Source organism: Brachyhypopomus gauderio, chromosome 17 (genome assembly GCF_052324685.1).
Source record: "Brachyhypopomus gauderio isolate BG-103 chromosome 17, BGAUD_0.2, whole genome shotgun sequence".
NCBI classification, from domain to species: Eukaryota; Metazoa; Chordata; class Actinopteri; order Gymnotiformes; family Hypopomidae; genus Brachyhypopomus; species Brachyhypopomus gauderio.
In genome coordinates, this window is record NC_135227.1 from 15,522,569 (window position 1) to 15,540,382 (window position 17,814).

Sequence of the window (17,814 nt, forward strand, 5' to 3'; positions counted from 1 at the left end):
ATTTAGGAGCGAGGAAATTTCTTGACTGTATATGTTGCACAGGTGGTATCCTATCACAGTTCCACGCTAGAATTAACTGAGCTCCTGAGAGTGACCCATTCTTTCACAAGTGGTTGTTAAAACAGTCTGCATGATTAGATGCTTAATTTTATAAACCTGTGGCCATGGAAATGATTGGAACACCTGATTCCAATAATTTGGATGGGTGAATGAATACATTTGGCAATATAGTGTAGCTTATATGTCATTAATCAAAAGAACATTAATACCATTCATCAAAAGATCATCAATAACCAGTCAGGCAGTCATGAGTCAGAAAATGTAGTTCTGGAAATCTGGAATCTGTTGGATATCCATGTCATAGACCACCATCATCTTCCCTTCACAGTGAAGTACTACATTTGTCAGTATCATAGAATATAATTTAGTATTGAAGTACCCTATTGTTACTTGTGTTTAAAAAATTAAAACTAACTTTAACTATTCAGACTTGGAGTATATTAATTTAGGATTTTGATAAAGATGTAGAGTTCCTGATGTATAACAGATAATAAACTTTTAATAAAGAGAATAAAATCTTTTGCATGTTAATATCTTGCCAATCATGTGTTGAAACCTACACCAGAACACACAGTTGAGGAAGGGTGAATTTATTTGCTTATACAGAGAACAGAAAACTTCAACAGTACAATGATGAATTTGTTCTGTTATATTCTTTAAGAATTTCTGTTGTGTATCTCTGTACCTTGTAAGCATTTTTATTACTGTATTATCAAACAGGAGCTGTCATATACGCACAGCACAAATAGTCCAATCTTTTTCTTATGGAATGTGTTTATTCCAATCCAACAGAACCACTGGAATGACCATTTCAAGGAAAATGAGAGGTACCAACATTCTTATTCAAATAAGTCACAGACAGGCTCTGCGTTTGCATACACTCAAAAGCAGCCCAGTGTGTCGGTCCTGACACTAGGTATGGGTAAAGACTGCTCATGTTAGACGGTTCTTCTCAAATCAAATTGTTTACATGAGGAGCAACAAAACGTTCATGTTACAAATCTTTTTGTTCACATTTCAACATTCCCATAATGCCACATGATGAATAATGATAATAAAAAAAATTAAATAGGGACCTACCAATACCAGTTTACAAACATGGCGTACAGTATATCGGAAAATATGTCTAAACCTTGATCCAAACATGATTGTTTTGCAAACAAAGACGAGCATAAGAAAAAAAATATCTGTAAGAACTGATTTTTTATTTTATTATTTTTTTAATCTGCAAAACTTCCTGATATGAATCTGGAACTGAAGATGTAAAGGCCTAGGGCTGACAGTGCAATGATATAAACAGTGAAGTTCAAAACTAATGTACAAATCCAATGTAATAAATCAGACAACTCAGAAATTGGTCCACAAATATGAAGATGAACAATCCATCACCAGAGAATCCATCTTCAAGACACCTGATGTTTCTTCAGGGCTTAAACGTGGTTGAAAACATTTACAAGAACATTTTTCCTACGCCAAAGGAAAAAGCCCCAGTAACATATAACCCCCAATTCTTTAAGAACAATGGCAAAAGTCACAGATTAGTGATGCAAATACCTGCAGTACGTGAGGCTCAACATGATTGTCCTACACAGCAATTCTAAAAGAGTGGAGTAATGGTTAGGACATTACATCAGAGTGTTTGGGCAAAGCTCACATTTGAAAACAAACCAGAAACCTGATTACCACAGCAAAATAATACCAACCAAAAACAAAGAAAGCTGACAGAAATACAGAAAAAACTTTAATAATAATAAAAAAAAGACAAACCAAAATCAACCCTCACCAATCCACCGGAGGTCATAAGCCCTTCTAGAAGCATGGACATTTTGCTCCTGTCCCAATGCCACAGAGAGGCTCCTCTTTCCTTCTTCTGAGCCCTTGGTCACTACTGCATGAGCTACTAGTCCACAGACAAGAAGGTCCAGAGGCATGGGGGCTGTCTGCATCCTTCACTTCAGGAGGGTCTGGAGCATGGCGGTGGCGTAGGTGGGCCGAGCCTGCTTGGTCTCGATGGCGCTCTTCAGGTACTGGATCCCGCCACAGCGCTCCCAGATCTCCTCGAACTGCCGTGGCAGGATCTCGGCGCCACGCTTGCGCGTCAGGCCCGTCTCCTCCAGGCTCAGCTCACACATCTCCATGTCGTCCTTACCTGGGCAGACAGCACAGAACACACACACACGCGCTTGCACACCGAGAACAGCTGTGGGCTACACGTTTCAGCGTGCCCATCACAAAGACAACACTGGTTTGACTGGTTTCCTACACCAAAATAATACCCAAAACTAAAAAAAAAAAAATCTAAATTTAACAGGTACCCATTAACACGGCAGTTTAGTCCATGACTTGGTCTGACGCATGAAATCTGCCTCAGGGAGTACCTGCCACCAGTAGAATGGGCTGCTTGTCCGGGTGCAGCTCCATTTGCCGGGCGATCCAGGGTCCGTCGAAGTGGGCGTACCACCATCCCTTCTTCTTGTTCTGGGGGTCTTTGTACTGGTCCGCAGGCCGGATGAAGGGGATGCGGAAGTATCGTTGTTGCCGGTTCACGGTGATCTCGTGGTGGCAGGCAGGTGCCGGCGGAGCCACGTTGTGCTGTGCTGAAGAACCACATCAATATTCAAATGAGAAAGCCGCCCACACACCCTTCTGATATTTCCATCAGCTCGGATCTCCCACTTTTAATGATGTCCTTTATTTATAAAAGGAGACAATACATACTGATTAGAAGTGAGGGAAACAAATGATTAAAATCTAATGTCTGCAAGACTGAGGTGACTCCTGGGAATGTTCAGGAGAGGAAAATGGGATTTTCAACTTCGTTATGGCCGAGGCAGGCTAACACCTGATCCTACCAGACACCTCTGATGGGAAACGCAAGCCGCGTTTGAAGTGACGCACTTCTGAAGGGTTTATCCCGAGCGTGGGAGTGCACCCCTAGGCATGGGGTACAAAGGGCACGCGATTCTCACGAAGCTGTTTGCACCGTGCATGTGACCACTTAAGAAAGAAATTACTTTTTTTTTTTTTAAGGCGAGAAATAATGAGAACCGCCTTCTAGACCGTCAAACGGCAAACGAGCCGGATCCCTCGGAAACGCCGGCGTCGCCTCTGGCAGCGTGCACACGCCTCGCTGCGGGAAAGTTAATCAGAGGCTGGTTATGAGCGGATGCTGGTGGGCTCTTGAAAAGAAATAGAGAAAATGAGAGAACAAGCTAGCTCACCCGTGATTAGCTGCAAAAAAAAAAAAAAAAAAACCCACATCAAAACGAACGAATATGCATCTAGAACATTAGTAAGGAAATCTTACAGAATGAGTGTACAGTCAGAATATTCATTACCATTCATTAAATTTTTTTTTTTTATAACGCAAGAAGGAATTCTTATTGTATTTGTCGTTTGGTTTGTCTATGAAAACTGGAATCTTCTGCCCATAAAGACTGCTGGGTTTACAGTGTTTAAACTAAGCCCTTATTGTAAGAAGGCTGGTGAGAAAGGCCTTGTCCAAAGTGTGTGTTCTGCACGCGGGCCATGGGGTCCTACCATAGTCGGTGACGGACTTGGGAGCTCTCTGCTCCACCTCAGAATTCTGCTTCTTGTTCTTTGATTTCCAGGCGTGGTAGACCTTGAGACGCCGGTGGAACTCTTCCCTGCAGGCGGCCAGCAGGTCGATATCTACAGCGGAGAAGCGTTATTTACGCCAGCCACAACGACACAGTGCAATGTTTACAGAAAAAAAATAGTAAAATCGGGGCTGATTTTTGTGCTGGAAAATACCAGACCCTTCCAAAGAGACAGGACCACGACAGGTGATGGGGACAAAACAACTGTATGAAACGGGTAAATAATTGTGGAAGGCTGTAAGCAGCAAAGCCAGTTCAAACCCCGAAATGGGCAGTTTGGCAGGTGAGCAGCAGAGCCATCTCTGAGCCGTCACACGGATTATCCCAGCGCACCTCTCCGGGGCGGTGAGGTGCGTCTGAGAGGAGCGCTGGGGAGGGAGGCCACGCTCTTACCACACGAGGTGTTGATGGCGTCTCGCAGCTCTGCGTACTTCCACTTGCTGAGGTCGTGCTTCTTCCCCCCGGCGGCCGCCTTGCTGGCTTGCACCTGGACGCCCCTGCGGCCACACAAGCGAGTGCTTTAACGCGGCGAAATCGCATGCCATGGCTTTTTCCAACAACCGGCGTCACTAAGGAAGCGGCGGTGAAATATGGGGGCGGACCGCTGTTAGACGAGCAAGCCGAGGATGACGACAGCAAAGGAAACTCCCGCCCTGGGCGTGAGGAAGAACCTATGCTAGGTGCCTCCTCTGGGGGACACCGGTTAGTCCGAATCTCAGATTTTTACTCCAAGATTAAACATGAAACTAAAATGTAACTATATTGAGAAAAGATCCATGAGATTAGCTAGTGACCATTAAGGCCATAAAGGCTTAAATAAAGATAAGCGTAAGATGCGTGAAGACGATAATTAAGCATATTGGTAATATGATCAGGATCCGGCCAGTTTTTGTAGTTCAGCTAGTTAGAAATCAAGATTTAGAAATCAAGGTTTAGAACGTCAACAAGCAGAAACTGCACCTTAAGGAAGTAGAAAAAGAAAACCTAACTGACGTGACTCATTAGACTCAGCCTCCCTTTGAAGCTAATGACAGCACCATAGCACGCTTTCCCTGACAGTGGGCCAAATCAGTGCACCGCGGAGACAACGAGGCCATGTCTTGTGCCTGGTGAGCCAGTTGGAAGTTAGCACTGGGAAAGAGAACGCTACTGGGTGGGGGAGCTCCACGGGAACACGATTGCAGCTTTCAAAAACCCTTAACAGATCCAAGTCAGTCAGGACGTTCAGAAGTTTCTTCATAACTGAAGACACGCTTGGAGTCTCTGGAGCTCAGCATCACATTGTCCAGTTTGTCTCTTCCTCCTGAGAGGTACGACCCAAGTCCTGTGGGATTCGCTCAACCTGGGCACTGGAACGCCATGGTAACAGGAGGGCCAGGTGACCGTGCAGGATGTTGACTTAACCCCAGTGAGCTGGCAGCCATGGCTATCAAGCAAAGTCAAAGGTGACAGGTGGGCAGATGATGAATGTCGGTGGTTTAGTAGCAGGGCACTGCACACCTGTGCTATTCTGGTACATACAGGGCACATGTAGGGGACTGAGGCTCAATGTCAATGTGTTAATGGAATTAGAACCAATGAATTGGTAATGTGTGAAGCCAGTGAGATCAGTTACTTTATCAGTACCAGTCGAATACACTGATAACGGTTATAAATTGACTGGAATTTACAGTTCTAAACTGATTTCACGTTTACCTGTGCCCATAGATGCACCCTCCAATTTAAGCAAGGACCACATAAAAACAAAATGTAAATCAAGATAGTTTAAGGTGTGTGGGTCCAATAGCAACTGATGATTTATGACCAGTAAAATTAAACATCCCCATGTTATCCCTTCAGAAAACTTGATATGCTTTTTTTTTCTTAGCAATATGCACACCAACACATTACAGACCATTTATGGTGTTAATACAGAATGCCTAACACATATATTTATCTCAACAATATAAATAGTAAAAATATGTCCTGGGTGTCCGTGTGTATGCATCTGCTTGGCTGAACACTGTGAAGTGGACCTCGTGTGTGGTAAAACGACGCTCAACGCAATCACCAAATCAGACATGGCCGCTGCCTAACCCAGCTCGACCGAGGTGACGCCCACAAACACAAACAGCCGTTTGGCAAGGGGGACTCCCTCACTGAGGACCGTCCGAAAAGGCTGATGGCTAAACACAGCTGGACTCCCTCATGTACCAGGCACTGTAAAGCTAGATTCATGGGTTAGTGAGCAAACTTCACTTTAAGCCCAGCTCTTTAACACAAGGCTAAAGGACTACCAGACTGGAGCTCCCCGATAGACTCTAAATCTGTGACATTCATGGGTATTAGCAGCTTTTCAAGCAATCTCAGGAATCAGGAAATTATCTCCCGATTTCTTGGGTTGGCAACCATACAACTTAAACAAACTGCCCCCAGGACCCTGCAATATCGGAAAAGGACAGATGAATAAATAGGATACATGAAGTTTTTAGGCTCATATCAATCTAAGCATTAGCCTGTTCATGGTAGCATTAGTGGATTCCCCATACTCGGTTGGTGACTGATGAAGGCTTAGATGTGGTCTAGCGTTCTGGAGGGTCATCAAGATCCTTGTTCTGCCCGATTTACTTCTCACAGTCTGGAAACTACAACAGCTGTGAACCCATCACAGTACCAGAACCACTTTGTGGAGTCTTTGCGCTTTTGTGACCCATGTGAATAGAAATTGAGCTTTTTCCACTGTTGTTGTTGTTCAATCTCCTATCAGAAGAAGCAAGATGGAAGTCCTCGGTGAGGCTTTTGTTCAGTCTCCTTCAACGCGATGAACAGGCCCGCCCGAGGTCTGTGGGGCTTCACAGCCAGCTGCCGGCCTGGCCAGAACGGAAGCTCCGATCTCACGGTCACTTTCCCAACACAAAGCAATCAGCTTGGCTGCAGTTCTGTCACTTTTGTTGTTTACTTGTTTAGTCACAACAGCAGTGGCTGCTTTTAATATGGCTGCTTTTAATATGGCTGCTTTTAATATGGAAATTTCTATGCAAGAGCATCTGTGATATTTTGTACACGAGTACACCTGAGATTGGAGTGGAGTGCCTTTTTGTCTGACACTATCTGCAGTAGCCATGTGTGTGTGTGTGTGTGTGTGTGTGTGTGTGTGTGTGTGTGTGTGTGTGTGTGTGTGTGTGTGTGTGTGGCACACCTCCGTAAGCTGGCGTCCATGTGGGCCTCTTCCTGAATGAGCTCAGCCTCGCTCTGTGCGATCCTCATGGCCAACTCTCTGTCTCGTCTCTCCTGCTCCAGAACCGTCTGCCTCTGGGTCTCCTCTTCCCGCTCCACGGCCAGCTGAACTTCAAACTCTGCCTGCACCACACACACACACACACACACACACACACACCAGAAACACACAAATGCCGGCAGGTTACATCTGCCCTCTTAATGATCAGCCCTATACCACCCATTTCACACCGTAACCTCCATCCTCACACAGTTGTAACCTCAGTCACAGGCCTGCTGGGTTCCTGTAGCTAGACGCAGTACCTGCCGCAGTCTGGGGTCAAAGGTCAGGGAGAGTGCTTCCGCACATTCCAACCGGTCAGACCCGTTGGAACAGAACGATGGTCTACGATGGGGGAGGAGCTTCAAGAAGCAGGCAGGAGTGATACATGGGAAGTACTGTGAGACCTCAGACTGACGTCAGCGAGCACACTGTGGAGAAACTCTATCTCGGAGTAGCTCAGAGCAATCCATCACGACCCTGAACGCACGAGGGGCAGGGGGAGGGCTTGTTGTTCAGGAACTAGGAGAGACAGAGACTCTGGCACCTGTGAGAGCAGCAGGGGCTGATGGGATACGTGGCTGGGCAGGCAGCCGGGAGCACGTCGCCGAGAGGGAGCCAGCCGTGACTGGTCAGAGTGCCCTGCCAAAGGTGGCTCTGGTGATTTGGGGGCTTTATTCAAAAGACTTGTAATTGCTTCGTTTGAAGTTAGGGATGGAGCTTGCATTTTAAGTATATGGGTGCAAGTGTGAGAGTCTAGATACAGAAATTACATAAAGCCTGCACTAACCAAATACACAGAACTGGAAACGTACCCCCTTTAAAAAATAAAAATACAGTAAATATCTGAGCAGTTAAAATGGTTGTTGTTAGTGTATGAATAGTGGTGTGTTGGTTTCATTCTGTTGTTCAGCCCTAAACGTGTTTAATGTGATGCACATCATATTCTCATCAACTCTTAAAAATGTGTTGATGACTCCATGGAAATGGCCCGTTCAGCACCAGCAAAAACAGCACATTCGGTGGTGGTTGTACTTTGAACAAGGAAAACTAGAAATGAAAATGACCAGAAATCGGGCTTAACTGGTGTAATAAACGCAAGCCAATACGTTACGGTTGTAAAACCCCCGCACTGAGGGGGCTCCTCTGCACAGCTGTGTGCAGTTATAGAGTGAACGCAGCCATCGCCTGGCACAACGTCCAGATCAGACTGCACATTCAGATTCAAATCTCTCGATTAAGCTGAAGCATTATGGCTCACTAAAGGGTCCAAATGCTCATCGCTAATCTAGTCAATAGCGGCGCCGGCGTCTGTGAGCCTTTATTTCCCCCCCGTTAACACCCCAGTCACGCCGATGCCCATTCTGCCCACACGGCCACGTGCCGCTGTGCCAGTCGGCGTTCACACAGTCGCGTCCGTATGGAAAACGCCTGCGACACACCACTGCAACCGTAGGGCTGCGAGACGATTTATAAACATAATCGCAAAGGCAGCAGATAACCAGCATATGAAATGTGTTTTCATTAGGGGGTACAAGGTAACTGCCCATCTATAGGCCTACCTTGTGCAAGCATTTGATACTGCCAAAGAAGCACACACACACACACACACACACACACACACACACACACACACAGACACACACACACCTGCAGCAAACGCTCCGCCTTCTCCCTCTTCTTCCTCTCCTCCTCTTCCTGCTTCCTCTTCTGCTCCATCTCTGATTTCCTGGTGTGAAGGTCAGAGGGTCAGAGAGATTACACAGACGGCAAGAAAAAGAGCCACCGTATGTCCGAGACTTTGTGACACGAGAGGAGCGTAACACCAGAGACAGGGGCCCTGCACACTTCCTGTTCACGACAATTTAACCTCAATAGATGAAGTCAGTGTTAATTCGGTATGGTTGTCTAACTGTGGTGATACACAAGTCCAGCTTTGGGCCTTGTTAACAACGGCAAAAAAAAAGTACATCCACCCACTGGTTTATAATTTGGCAGAAGAAAAAATGGGTTATGTAGTTGCTGCAGCGTGCTGGCAGGGGCCACCAGAACAGTAGCAAGATGAATGAGTCCAGCGCGCTGCTCGAGACGAGGCGCATGCACGCCTTGGCGAGAAAAAACGTCCCTCCTCGAACTCCGATTCATCACACAATGACAAATTCTACAAGCACCAGGCCAACTCAGAAGGAATGACTAGGCACATGCATAATGCGACAAGACAGAAAGGCTAAAAAATAAATAATAAAAAAAAAAAATGCACTGCTCTTAAAAAAAAAAAAAAAAAAAAAAACAATGTGCACATTTAATGGAGGGAAGGGTTCAGCCACGCCGAGACGCAACCTACATGCGACGGTCCTCCTGCTCCTGCCTGCGGAGGTGCTCTTCCTCCTCGTGCCTCTTCCTCTCACGCTCCATCTCCTCCTGCAGGCGCCTCAGCCGCTCCAGCTCATCCTCCTCCTGCTTCCTCTTCTGCATGGAGGCGAGGAGCTGCTCCGAGCGCCTGGCCAGGCCCTCGTACTCCCGCTCGATCTCCTCGCGGCTCATCACCGTGGCCTGAGGCGGGGGAGAGAGAGAAGGGAAGGAGAGAGGAAGGGAGGAAAAGAAAGAGGGAAAAAAAAGTGAAGGAAGGAAGGCAAGACAGCAAAGTCATTACAAGAAAAGTCATTACAAGAGTTGGTTTGTGGGTGGCAGGTTGGAGGAGGTGTGTATGGAATACTGAAAATACCCTTCACCGCCGCACTGGTTTGAAAGTTCTTTTGAGGAGGAACGGTAGACTCTCACGTCGTTTTTGGGAGGGGGCGGGGAGCAAACGGCAGTGACGGGGTGGTCCAGCGTGCGGCCCTTATCAGACGCGGTGGGACACGCACACCTCACTCGTTTTCACATGCTGCAGGTCTTCGTTAAAGCACAGCATCTCCTCAGCTCCTCCTGGCACAAGGCCATGGGAGGGCGGGGCACGGGCGGAGGCGGGGTTTCATTTAGACAGTGGCAGGGGGCATCCGGGCAGAAAGGGCAGGGCACTGGTGTCACTTATTTCAGTTGTTTCAGGGCATGCTGGGCTCGCTGTCGATGACCCACGTTCTGCCCAACACACGGAGGTGGCGTCTCCAGAGGGAGAGAGCTGGAGGAACCAATGGACCGAGTCCCCGGGGCTGTGAGGGCTTGGAGAAGAACCGGCAGAGACGGGCAGAGGAATGGTGCTAATGCAGAATCATCATCATCATCATCATAAATGTATATGCAGAAAGCAGACAGCATTCACGGAGCTGCTTAGCACCGTGCAGATTTCATGTTTGTCTTTCTGATGTTGTAGATGGTTCATTGTCTTTACTGGCTAAACAGCTGGTGAGAGGAAGACTGGCCTACAATCCCAACAGACTTACTGCTACAGTCCTAGCAATCAGTCTAACCTCTATAATCCCAGCAGTCAGTCTTACTGCTAGTCCTGGCAATCAGTCTGACCTCTATAATCCCAGCAGTCAGTCTTGCTGCTACAGGCCTAGCAATCAGTCTAACCTCTATAATCCCAGCAGTCAGTCTTACTGCTACAGGCCTAGCAATCAGTATTACCAATACAATTCCAACAAATAATGGCTTTATAATGAACAGGACTCAGAGAGGCCACTCCCTCTCCAGCCCGAGTGTGGCATCTTGTTTCCACCGGCCGTGGAACAACTCGAGCTTGTTAAATTATTAAGAGCAACCCAATACAGGAGTCCCAGGTGACAACACATGACACAGCAATGTCTTGTCTACTACAGCTTAGCGCAGTTCATCAGTCTAATGAGCACCCGATGTAGAATGTTCTGAATACTGATGAAAGGAAACGTTTCATCGGTAGGAGGGGCTTCACCTTGATCTTGGTCAGCAGCGCGTCGATGGCCGAGGCCAGCTGCTGGGTCTGCTCGCTCATCTCCGGTTTGCCCTCCTTCAGGCCGTCCACAGCCTCGGAAAACTTCTCCATCCTCTTCTTCAGGTTCCGCACCTTCACCAGGCCATCGATGCTGCCGACACAAACACACACACACACACAGCTACTCATTAACCGCCACGCGCGAGGAGAGAATAGCTTCGTAAGACCTGATAAAATGTACATATTGAGAGGATGCCTTTCCCTCATGCTGAGTTAACGGAGAGCCATTGGACTGGCAGAGGGCCGGTGGCTCGGAGATGCGGCGCTACCCACCGTGGCTTATGTCTTTTCTTGCACAGCCACATGCGAACCATCTTCTGAATCTTAATGCAGGCGTGGGTCCTGTACTGAATTTTATTTGTCACTGCGGGAGAGAAAAAGGAGGGGAGGATTGTCATTTAGAGGTTCAATTAGGGAGGAGAAGCTAAGCCACTTCCAGTGGAGTGGTCCCCGAGCTCCTACAGGGGCGATACGAGCTATAAAAGGACAATGATTGGTGGAGACGAGAGGGCCGGACTGGTTAGTGGCGGGGTAACGTGGCCTCTCGGTGAAGGGGCGGAGGAAGCAGATACTCACGTTTAATGACGGACAGCCCACACCACTGGACCTTCTTCCAACGGCTACACACCAGCCACTTGTTGACACGCTGGACCAGCTCGGCCAGGTGCTCTGGATCCGACCTCATGATCTGGTCAAACTCTGCAAACTGACACACACACAGTGCACATACAGCACACTCATCTTTGGGAAGGTACAGCAGTTTCTGACTTAAACCATGTTCTTTATTTCCTTCGATATGCAAGTGAATTGGTTTCAACTCTCTAATTTTGAGAACACCATTCTAGACAGAAGCCTGAACGTAAATGCTCACTTTTCCAGGACGGAAGAACACCCTGGTGAGTCCAAACTTGTAATCTTTGTCATTAAGCCCCAGTGCTTTAAAGAGAGCCTGTATTGGACACAGGAGAGAAAATGTCAGATAAACATTGAACTGAAAAGTGAGAGTGAGAGAGACAGAGATATATATATATATATATATATATATATATATATATATATATATATATATATATATATAAAGGTAGCAGCAGTGAGACCTACCTTACAGAAGAGGCGTGGGTCTAGCCTGGTGAGTTTGGCAGGCATGTACTGCTGATACATGTTATAGAGCTCGTGGAAAGGGGCTCGGGACGGGAAGCCACCCTGCATCAGATCCAGCACTGAAACCATCCCTGAGAGAGACCAAAGGACAAATAGCACCAATGAACACCTGAAATAAACCCTTAGCCTTATTTTCACCAGAGGGCAGGGGTACAATTTAAACCAAGGGGTTATTAAAGCAAGTATCATCTGGCTTCTTACAACTAATAACTCTGCAAGATCTGAAGCAGTTAGTTAAGGTTCAGAAAGTAAAAAGGCATTTGCCAGGATTTTGTTGGCTTTGATAATTAGCTCAAGTCAGCAGGTAGGATTCATTAGTGAAAACACCTGGGGGATACACGTTCACGGCGGGGATTTTAGGTTCTCATACTGAACCTTTACACCTTTGCTGTCTGTGCAGGTCTTGATCTCGTGTGCGAAGAATTCACAAAAACACAGACTGTGTGGCCCCATTAGCAAAAAGGCCCCATTAGCAAAGCCCCAGGACCACCTTGGAAAAATTGTGAAGAACTCAACAGAGCTCACATTCAGTATTTCTGCTCAGAGGGCAGGTTATCTATTTTGAAAAACTGACCTTGATACTTGAGCACTATTTAATGGTGTGCTCTTAAATTGAAATATTTTAAGCTTGACTGGCAGCTTGGTTAAAAGTATATAGCTTAAGAAAAATGTCAAACAGGTCAAATCAAAACAAATGGCTCGTGGAAACAGCAGGGACACTGGGCACTGTGTGTGTGTGTGTGTGTGTGTGTGTGTGTGTGTGTGTGTGTGTGTGTGTGTGTGTGTGTATGAGTCAAAAGGCAGAACAATACTTGTACCTGAACACTGGAGCTGGGACAGGATCTGTGCTCCTTCAAACTGGTGGCTCACCATCTTCAGGTTGGGCTTCACACAGCGGATGAAGCTGGAACCCTTTAACACAGAGACACAAGAGATTGAGATTACCTCAGTGACCAACTGGGCCAACACACGTGGTCATCTCTAGTCCCGTTTGAATCCAGCGTGATCCTGGATGTCGTAATCACTACGGATTAACCGAAATCCGTCTTTGACCACTCCGTGATTGGCCACAGATTCTGAGGCAAAGGAAGGACCCACTCAGACCTTGAGAACTGCAGCTTGCAACATTAACATTAACTTATCACAAAATCCAGGACTAGCTTTCGAATCAAGGGGAATCTCTGAGTTAGTACAAAGCACAGTAGATCTGTTTAGCTCTCTGCTGGCCTGGCTGGTCACGTCAGCCAGGCTTGAATGTGAATTGTCTAATAGGAAATAAGAACCTTTACTAGACCTTATCTTTGGCCAGGTTGTCATGGCAATGGAGATGAAAACACTCACTTGCCAGCAGAGATGGGTGGTATGTGAAGATTCAGATTGAAGATTTTAGTTTCATATGAACAGTAAAAACAGAAATGTTTCCTGTGCTGGTCTAATAGTGAAATATATATGCAAAAAAGTTGTAATAAGAAAAAAGTGAGATGGAATGAGACCAACAGGTTAATCTATTTAAAATGTGCATGTAAGTACATTTCGTATTTCCAAATATTTCAAAATCATATACCCAGTTAATATAACAATTCTTGTTATAACAATGATTCTTGTCTTCCACAATCACTCCCAAATTTCACAAGTTCATCTGTTCATCTTAATTCTCGTTACACTTTACTTAATGAGGGCCATAGAATTGGATTAACTGCATGTTCAAAGTGACAAAACAGCTTCAGTTTCCATGATTTGAAGCCCTCTGAATGACTTCACTGAAAAGGACCCTCGTCTCTATAATTTCAACTGAGCGTTTTGACTTTGCATTCAGTTAATGTCATCTTTGAACAGCACCCTTTCATCACCAGCCTTTAAGGCCCATCTCCAGATGCCTGTAGCTGCTTTTAGCTCATTTCACCAAACCCCCACACACATGATAAGGGTGAGCTTCACTAAACCCCCACACACATGGTAAGTGTGAGCTTCACTAAACCCCCACACACATGATAAGGGTGAGCTTCACTAAACCCCCACACACATGATAAGGGTGAGCTTCACTAAAACCCCACACACATGGTAAGTGTGAGCTTCACTAAACCCCCACACACATGGTAAGGGTGAGCTTCACTAAAACCCCACACACATGGTAAGGGTGAGCTTCAATTCAGGCCTTCTGTAGGTCACCATTATCACAGTTGGTTGGTTATTTTGCAAGTCAAACCTTGAGGACAGCTTCTATTAACATTCACCGATTACCCTATTAGTTTTTATGTGTTATGTAATGATTGTTGTGCAAATAAACACTGTCTGGATAAACAGTGCATGCATTCTCAGGGTGCCTAAGGCTTTACTACACAGTACAAATGGAGTAGTAAAAGTGCTTGCACAGCTTAGGGACTATGTGCTAAATGTTCCGTTCTTCTCTTCTGTTATAATGCGACTTCCTCTACAGTACAGAGAGAGAGAGAGAGAGAGAGAGAATGATAAAAGTACTTACTGTGCTGTGCAGCTTTTCCAGCAGAAGATTCAACTGGGTCTGTACAAGTTGAGATAAAAATATGCTAGATTACAAGCCTCCTGAATATGTGCTAGAGCAAGTTTACAAAATAAGAGCGCACTTATAAAATAAGAATCCCATTGTGAAACTACTCTATTCCCTTGGGGAGTCTCATGAAGATGAATGAATGACATGTCACAGTCTGCATTCATCAAGGGACACTTTCTCTGATGAGAACAAAACAGACTAAAACAAAAAAAACAGACCTAGAACTTTAGAGCTAGTGAGGCAGCACTGCGTGGGTTCGGAGGCTTGGGTACATATAGCCTTCCACATGCCCCTTCGGCCCGGTTCCGAGTTCTGAGATTGGTTCAGAGACCAATCTTACCCATCAAAAAGCTTTAGGTTAGCTGCTTTCCCCTCGTAGTTTCTGCCATTCGACAAATGTTTACGACATAACTGGGGCGAGGGGAAGGGGTCTATGAGTGGAGGGCAAAAAGAAGGGAAAATGGGAAAGAGAGCAAGAGACAGACAAGCGTCTCAGAAATCAGAAGGTCGAAGCCACAGCAGGGAAACTGGTATCGCTAAGAAGTTATTCGAAGAAAATCTTGTGCCACACAGTGCTAAAACGAACGAGGAAAATCCTTGTCTCTTTTAAGGAAAATACAAACGGTATTCTAAGGCCTCAAGTTGTTGCCATGCTATTGAACTTCTTCTGGTCTCAGATAAATCTCATTTTCCAATCAATCTGACAAGTGCAAATTCACCTTGAATTTGTTTCCCACACTGATGAAACTGAGTTTGCCTGCTTTCTGTTTGGAGTCCTTGGGGTTGGAGTTGTTCTCAAAGAGATTCCGGACAAACTTGTCCTTCGACTCACACACCAGGCTCTCCAAGGACATGTGGAGGGCATCGTTATTCTTCTCCACAAACTGGGTCTGCTCACACACATACACAATTAAATCACTATGGGGCAGAGGCTGACAAAGACATTCGGGATAAACTATCATTTTAGACAAAACGCGCACACGCACACACACTTTTCAGAAAGTTCACCAATACCTGTATTAAATGATGCATTAGATGAAAGGTGAATCTGATGCAAAATGAAGTGACTAAATCTTAGTTAAAAGGCAATATAAATGTCAGTTCTCAAAAGCTGGATTAGTCATTTCAGCATGTAGTTGTAATTCCAATATTCTAATATGCAGTTTTATGAGGCCACTAACGAGCGCAGAGAGGCGACGAGCTGCCTTCAGAACGTCAGCATCCTAAATAATGATGCCACGCTTCAAACAAGGAGGACGAGACAGGAAGCTGCTCGATCCAGGCAAGCAGAAGTGAAACCCTGACCACGGGCACAGAGTGCAAGCCGAGTTTGGACCTCCCAGCCACCGCTCAACCCAACGTGTGCCAAGACGATACTTCGACGGCAAAAAGCAAGAGAGAAACCCTGTCTTTGTGAAAATGTTGTTTGAGGTTGGAATCAGTTGAGCTGTCTAAAAATGCACGTTATTTTCTTCTAAAAACGCAAGTCAAGGGAAGTGTTGTACTAACACACCCTTCTACAGCAATAGAAATGTTCTGACCTAAAAGTATATCTTACGTTCCCCACTGAAAATGGACAAAAATGACTGGGAAACCGAGGTCAAGAGGAAGGCTAGCTCTTCTTTATGTCTAAATACATATACCTGTATGTTTCCAATAGTTTGCCCCCTGTTAACTGCTGAATAAAACAATGCAAAGGCCTGTCGGAGCAGATGGGCACATGGTTTAGTGGAGGTTGCTACATACAGTCTCATAGCACACAGCTCCTGCAAAGTGTCTGACGATGAATCCTTCATCATCCCGTACATTCCTGTGAATCGCCAACTTGGACTTCCTAGGAACCTTAAAAGGAAAATCATACACAAAAAGCTTCAGAGTAGGTGTGGGTAAAGTCACATTTTACCTCCACCCTTTTTACACACGGTACACGTCGGGGCCACACTTTGAGGTCTGCATGCAGTATTCAAGCATATCAGAGTTTGTGCTTTATACTGTGAATAAAAACGGATGAAAAACAAGAGACAAAAACTGAGAATCATGGCTAACTGTGAGGCGGAAGTGGCCTTTGTGTTTGCTGTGGACAGCGTGGGTGAAGTGCTGGTCGCTGGGCTGTGGCAGGCGGTTCTCCTCATCCAGAATGTCCAGGATCCCCACCAGCTTGGCTTCGATCAGGTCTGTGGAGGCCAGACGGGGACAGTTACCAGCACCGATGGAAGACAGCACAGTGGTCCCAGCCAGTCTCCCCCCTAGTGAGCCAGTCCCCCCCCCCCCCCAGCCAGCCAGTCTCCCCCTGCCTGTGCCGATGACGTGTGTGCGTCACCGACGGTTCCACTGACGTGGCTGTACTCAGTGAGCGCAGGGCGTCCGCCGGTCACATTACTCGAGGGGTGACCGAGGGGTCGGACCCCAGCCGGGCCACGTATCCGCGCTCGCGCACAGCTGCGCTTAAACATGAGGTATCCATTGGGAGGAAACGGAGTTCGGGCGCGTCCTTCCGTGAATTGGTGGAAGGGGGCTCTGTACCCCGTTATTAATACAACCATTAGCACAGCCTGAGCCGCGGAGGGCGAGGTGCTGCTCGTTAGTCTGGGGACGGGCGAGCGGGAAACGCAGCTGCGCCCGCAAAAGTCCACGGAAGGTTGGTAGGATATAACGGCCGAGCCAGTTTTACGGTTGGCAGTGTCCTCCAAAAGCGTTTATGGAGGCTGTGGTGGCGATTCATTAGACAGCTGCTGCGTGAACGCCGCAGCCAACCTATGGGGGGGGGGGGGGGGGGGGGGGGGGGGGGCGTGGCGTCCTGCCAAAGCGTAGGTGCACGCGGCCCGGCGACAGAGCGCCGCTTCCGACTCCGCCCCTTCTCTTTTACAGCTGAGTTCTGGCAATGTGTATGTACCACAAGCTGGGCCGAGACTCCCATCAGCCCCTCTGTGTGCCCACAGTACAATATAACTCCGCTCCTCTGATTGGCTGGGGGGGAAGTGGCCACTCTGGCTGAGGATACAGCGGCACGGTGACCGCAGTAAAGAGACACTTCAGCCCGTCTCTCTCTGCGTCTCTCCGCACGGGCAAGGCGCACGTGGCAGGAGCGTCTCGAGGTATTAATCCTCATGCTTCTTTCAGCGTGCACACAAGGGCATTTGGGTTTGTGTGTCACACTGGAAGATCTGGAACATTCTGTACCAGAAGATTTATCCTCTGAGAAAGTGACATATTATTATTTTGTGATTCATGAGAAAGTCCTGTCTGAGTTTCCCTGCCAACTCTCTGCTCTCCC

At 46.7% G+C, this 17,814-nt stretch overlaps 1 protein-coding gene across 1 annotated transcript in view; it reads right to left on the reverse strand.

The window, feature by feature from the left end:
- Positions 1–634: 634 nt before the first annotated feature.
- Positions 635–17,814, reverse strand: part of myo6b (myosin VIb) — a 32,523-nt gene continuing 15,343 nt past the window's right edge. Inside the window, exons 16-32 of the mRNA XM_076978450.1 lie at positions 16,587–16,714; positions 16,287–16,382; positions 15,260–15,430; positions 14,493–14,531; positions 12,829–12,922; positions 11,951–12,081; positions 11,721–11,798; positions 11,426–11,555; positions 11,123–11,213; positions 10,790–10,940; positions 9,281–9,489; positions 8,587–8,665; positions 6,859–7,019; positions 4,074–4,177; positions 3,601–3,732; positions 2,439–2,657; positions 635–2,209 (exon numbers count right to left, since the gene is read on the reverse strand). Of these exons, the coding sequence (XP_076834565.1) occupies positions 2,010–2,209; positions 2,439–2,657; positions 3,601–3,732; positions 4,074–4,177; positions 6,859–7,019; positions 8,587–8,665; positions 9,281–9,489; positions 10,790–10,940; positions 11,123–11,213; positions 11,426–11,555; positions 11,721–11,798; positions 11,951–12,081; positions 12,829–12,922; positions 14,493–14,531; positions 15,260–15,430; positions 16,287–16,382; positions 16,587–16,714 (2,213 nt within the window). The 3' untranslated portion in view covers positions 635–2,009. The remainder of the gene's footprint in view (positions 2,210–2,438; positions 2,658–3,600; positions 3,733–4,073; positions 4,178–6,858; positions 7,020–8,586; positions 8,666–9,280; positions 9,490–10,789; positions 10,941–11,122; positions 11,214–11,425; positions 11,556–11,720; positions 11,799–11,950; positions 12,082–12,828; positions 12,923–14,492; positions 14,532–15,259; positions 15,431–16,286; positions 16,383–16,586; positions 16,715–17,814) is intronic.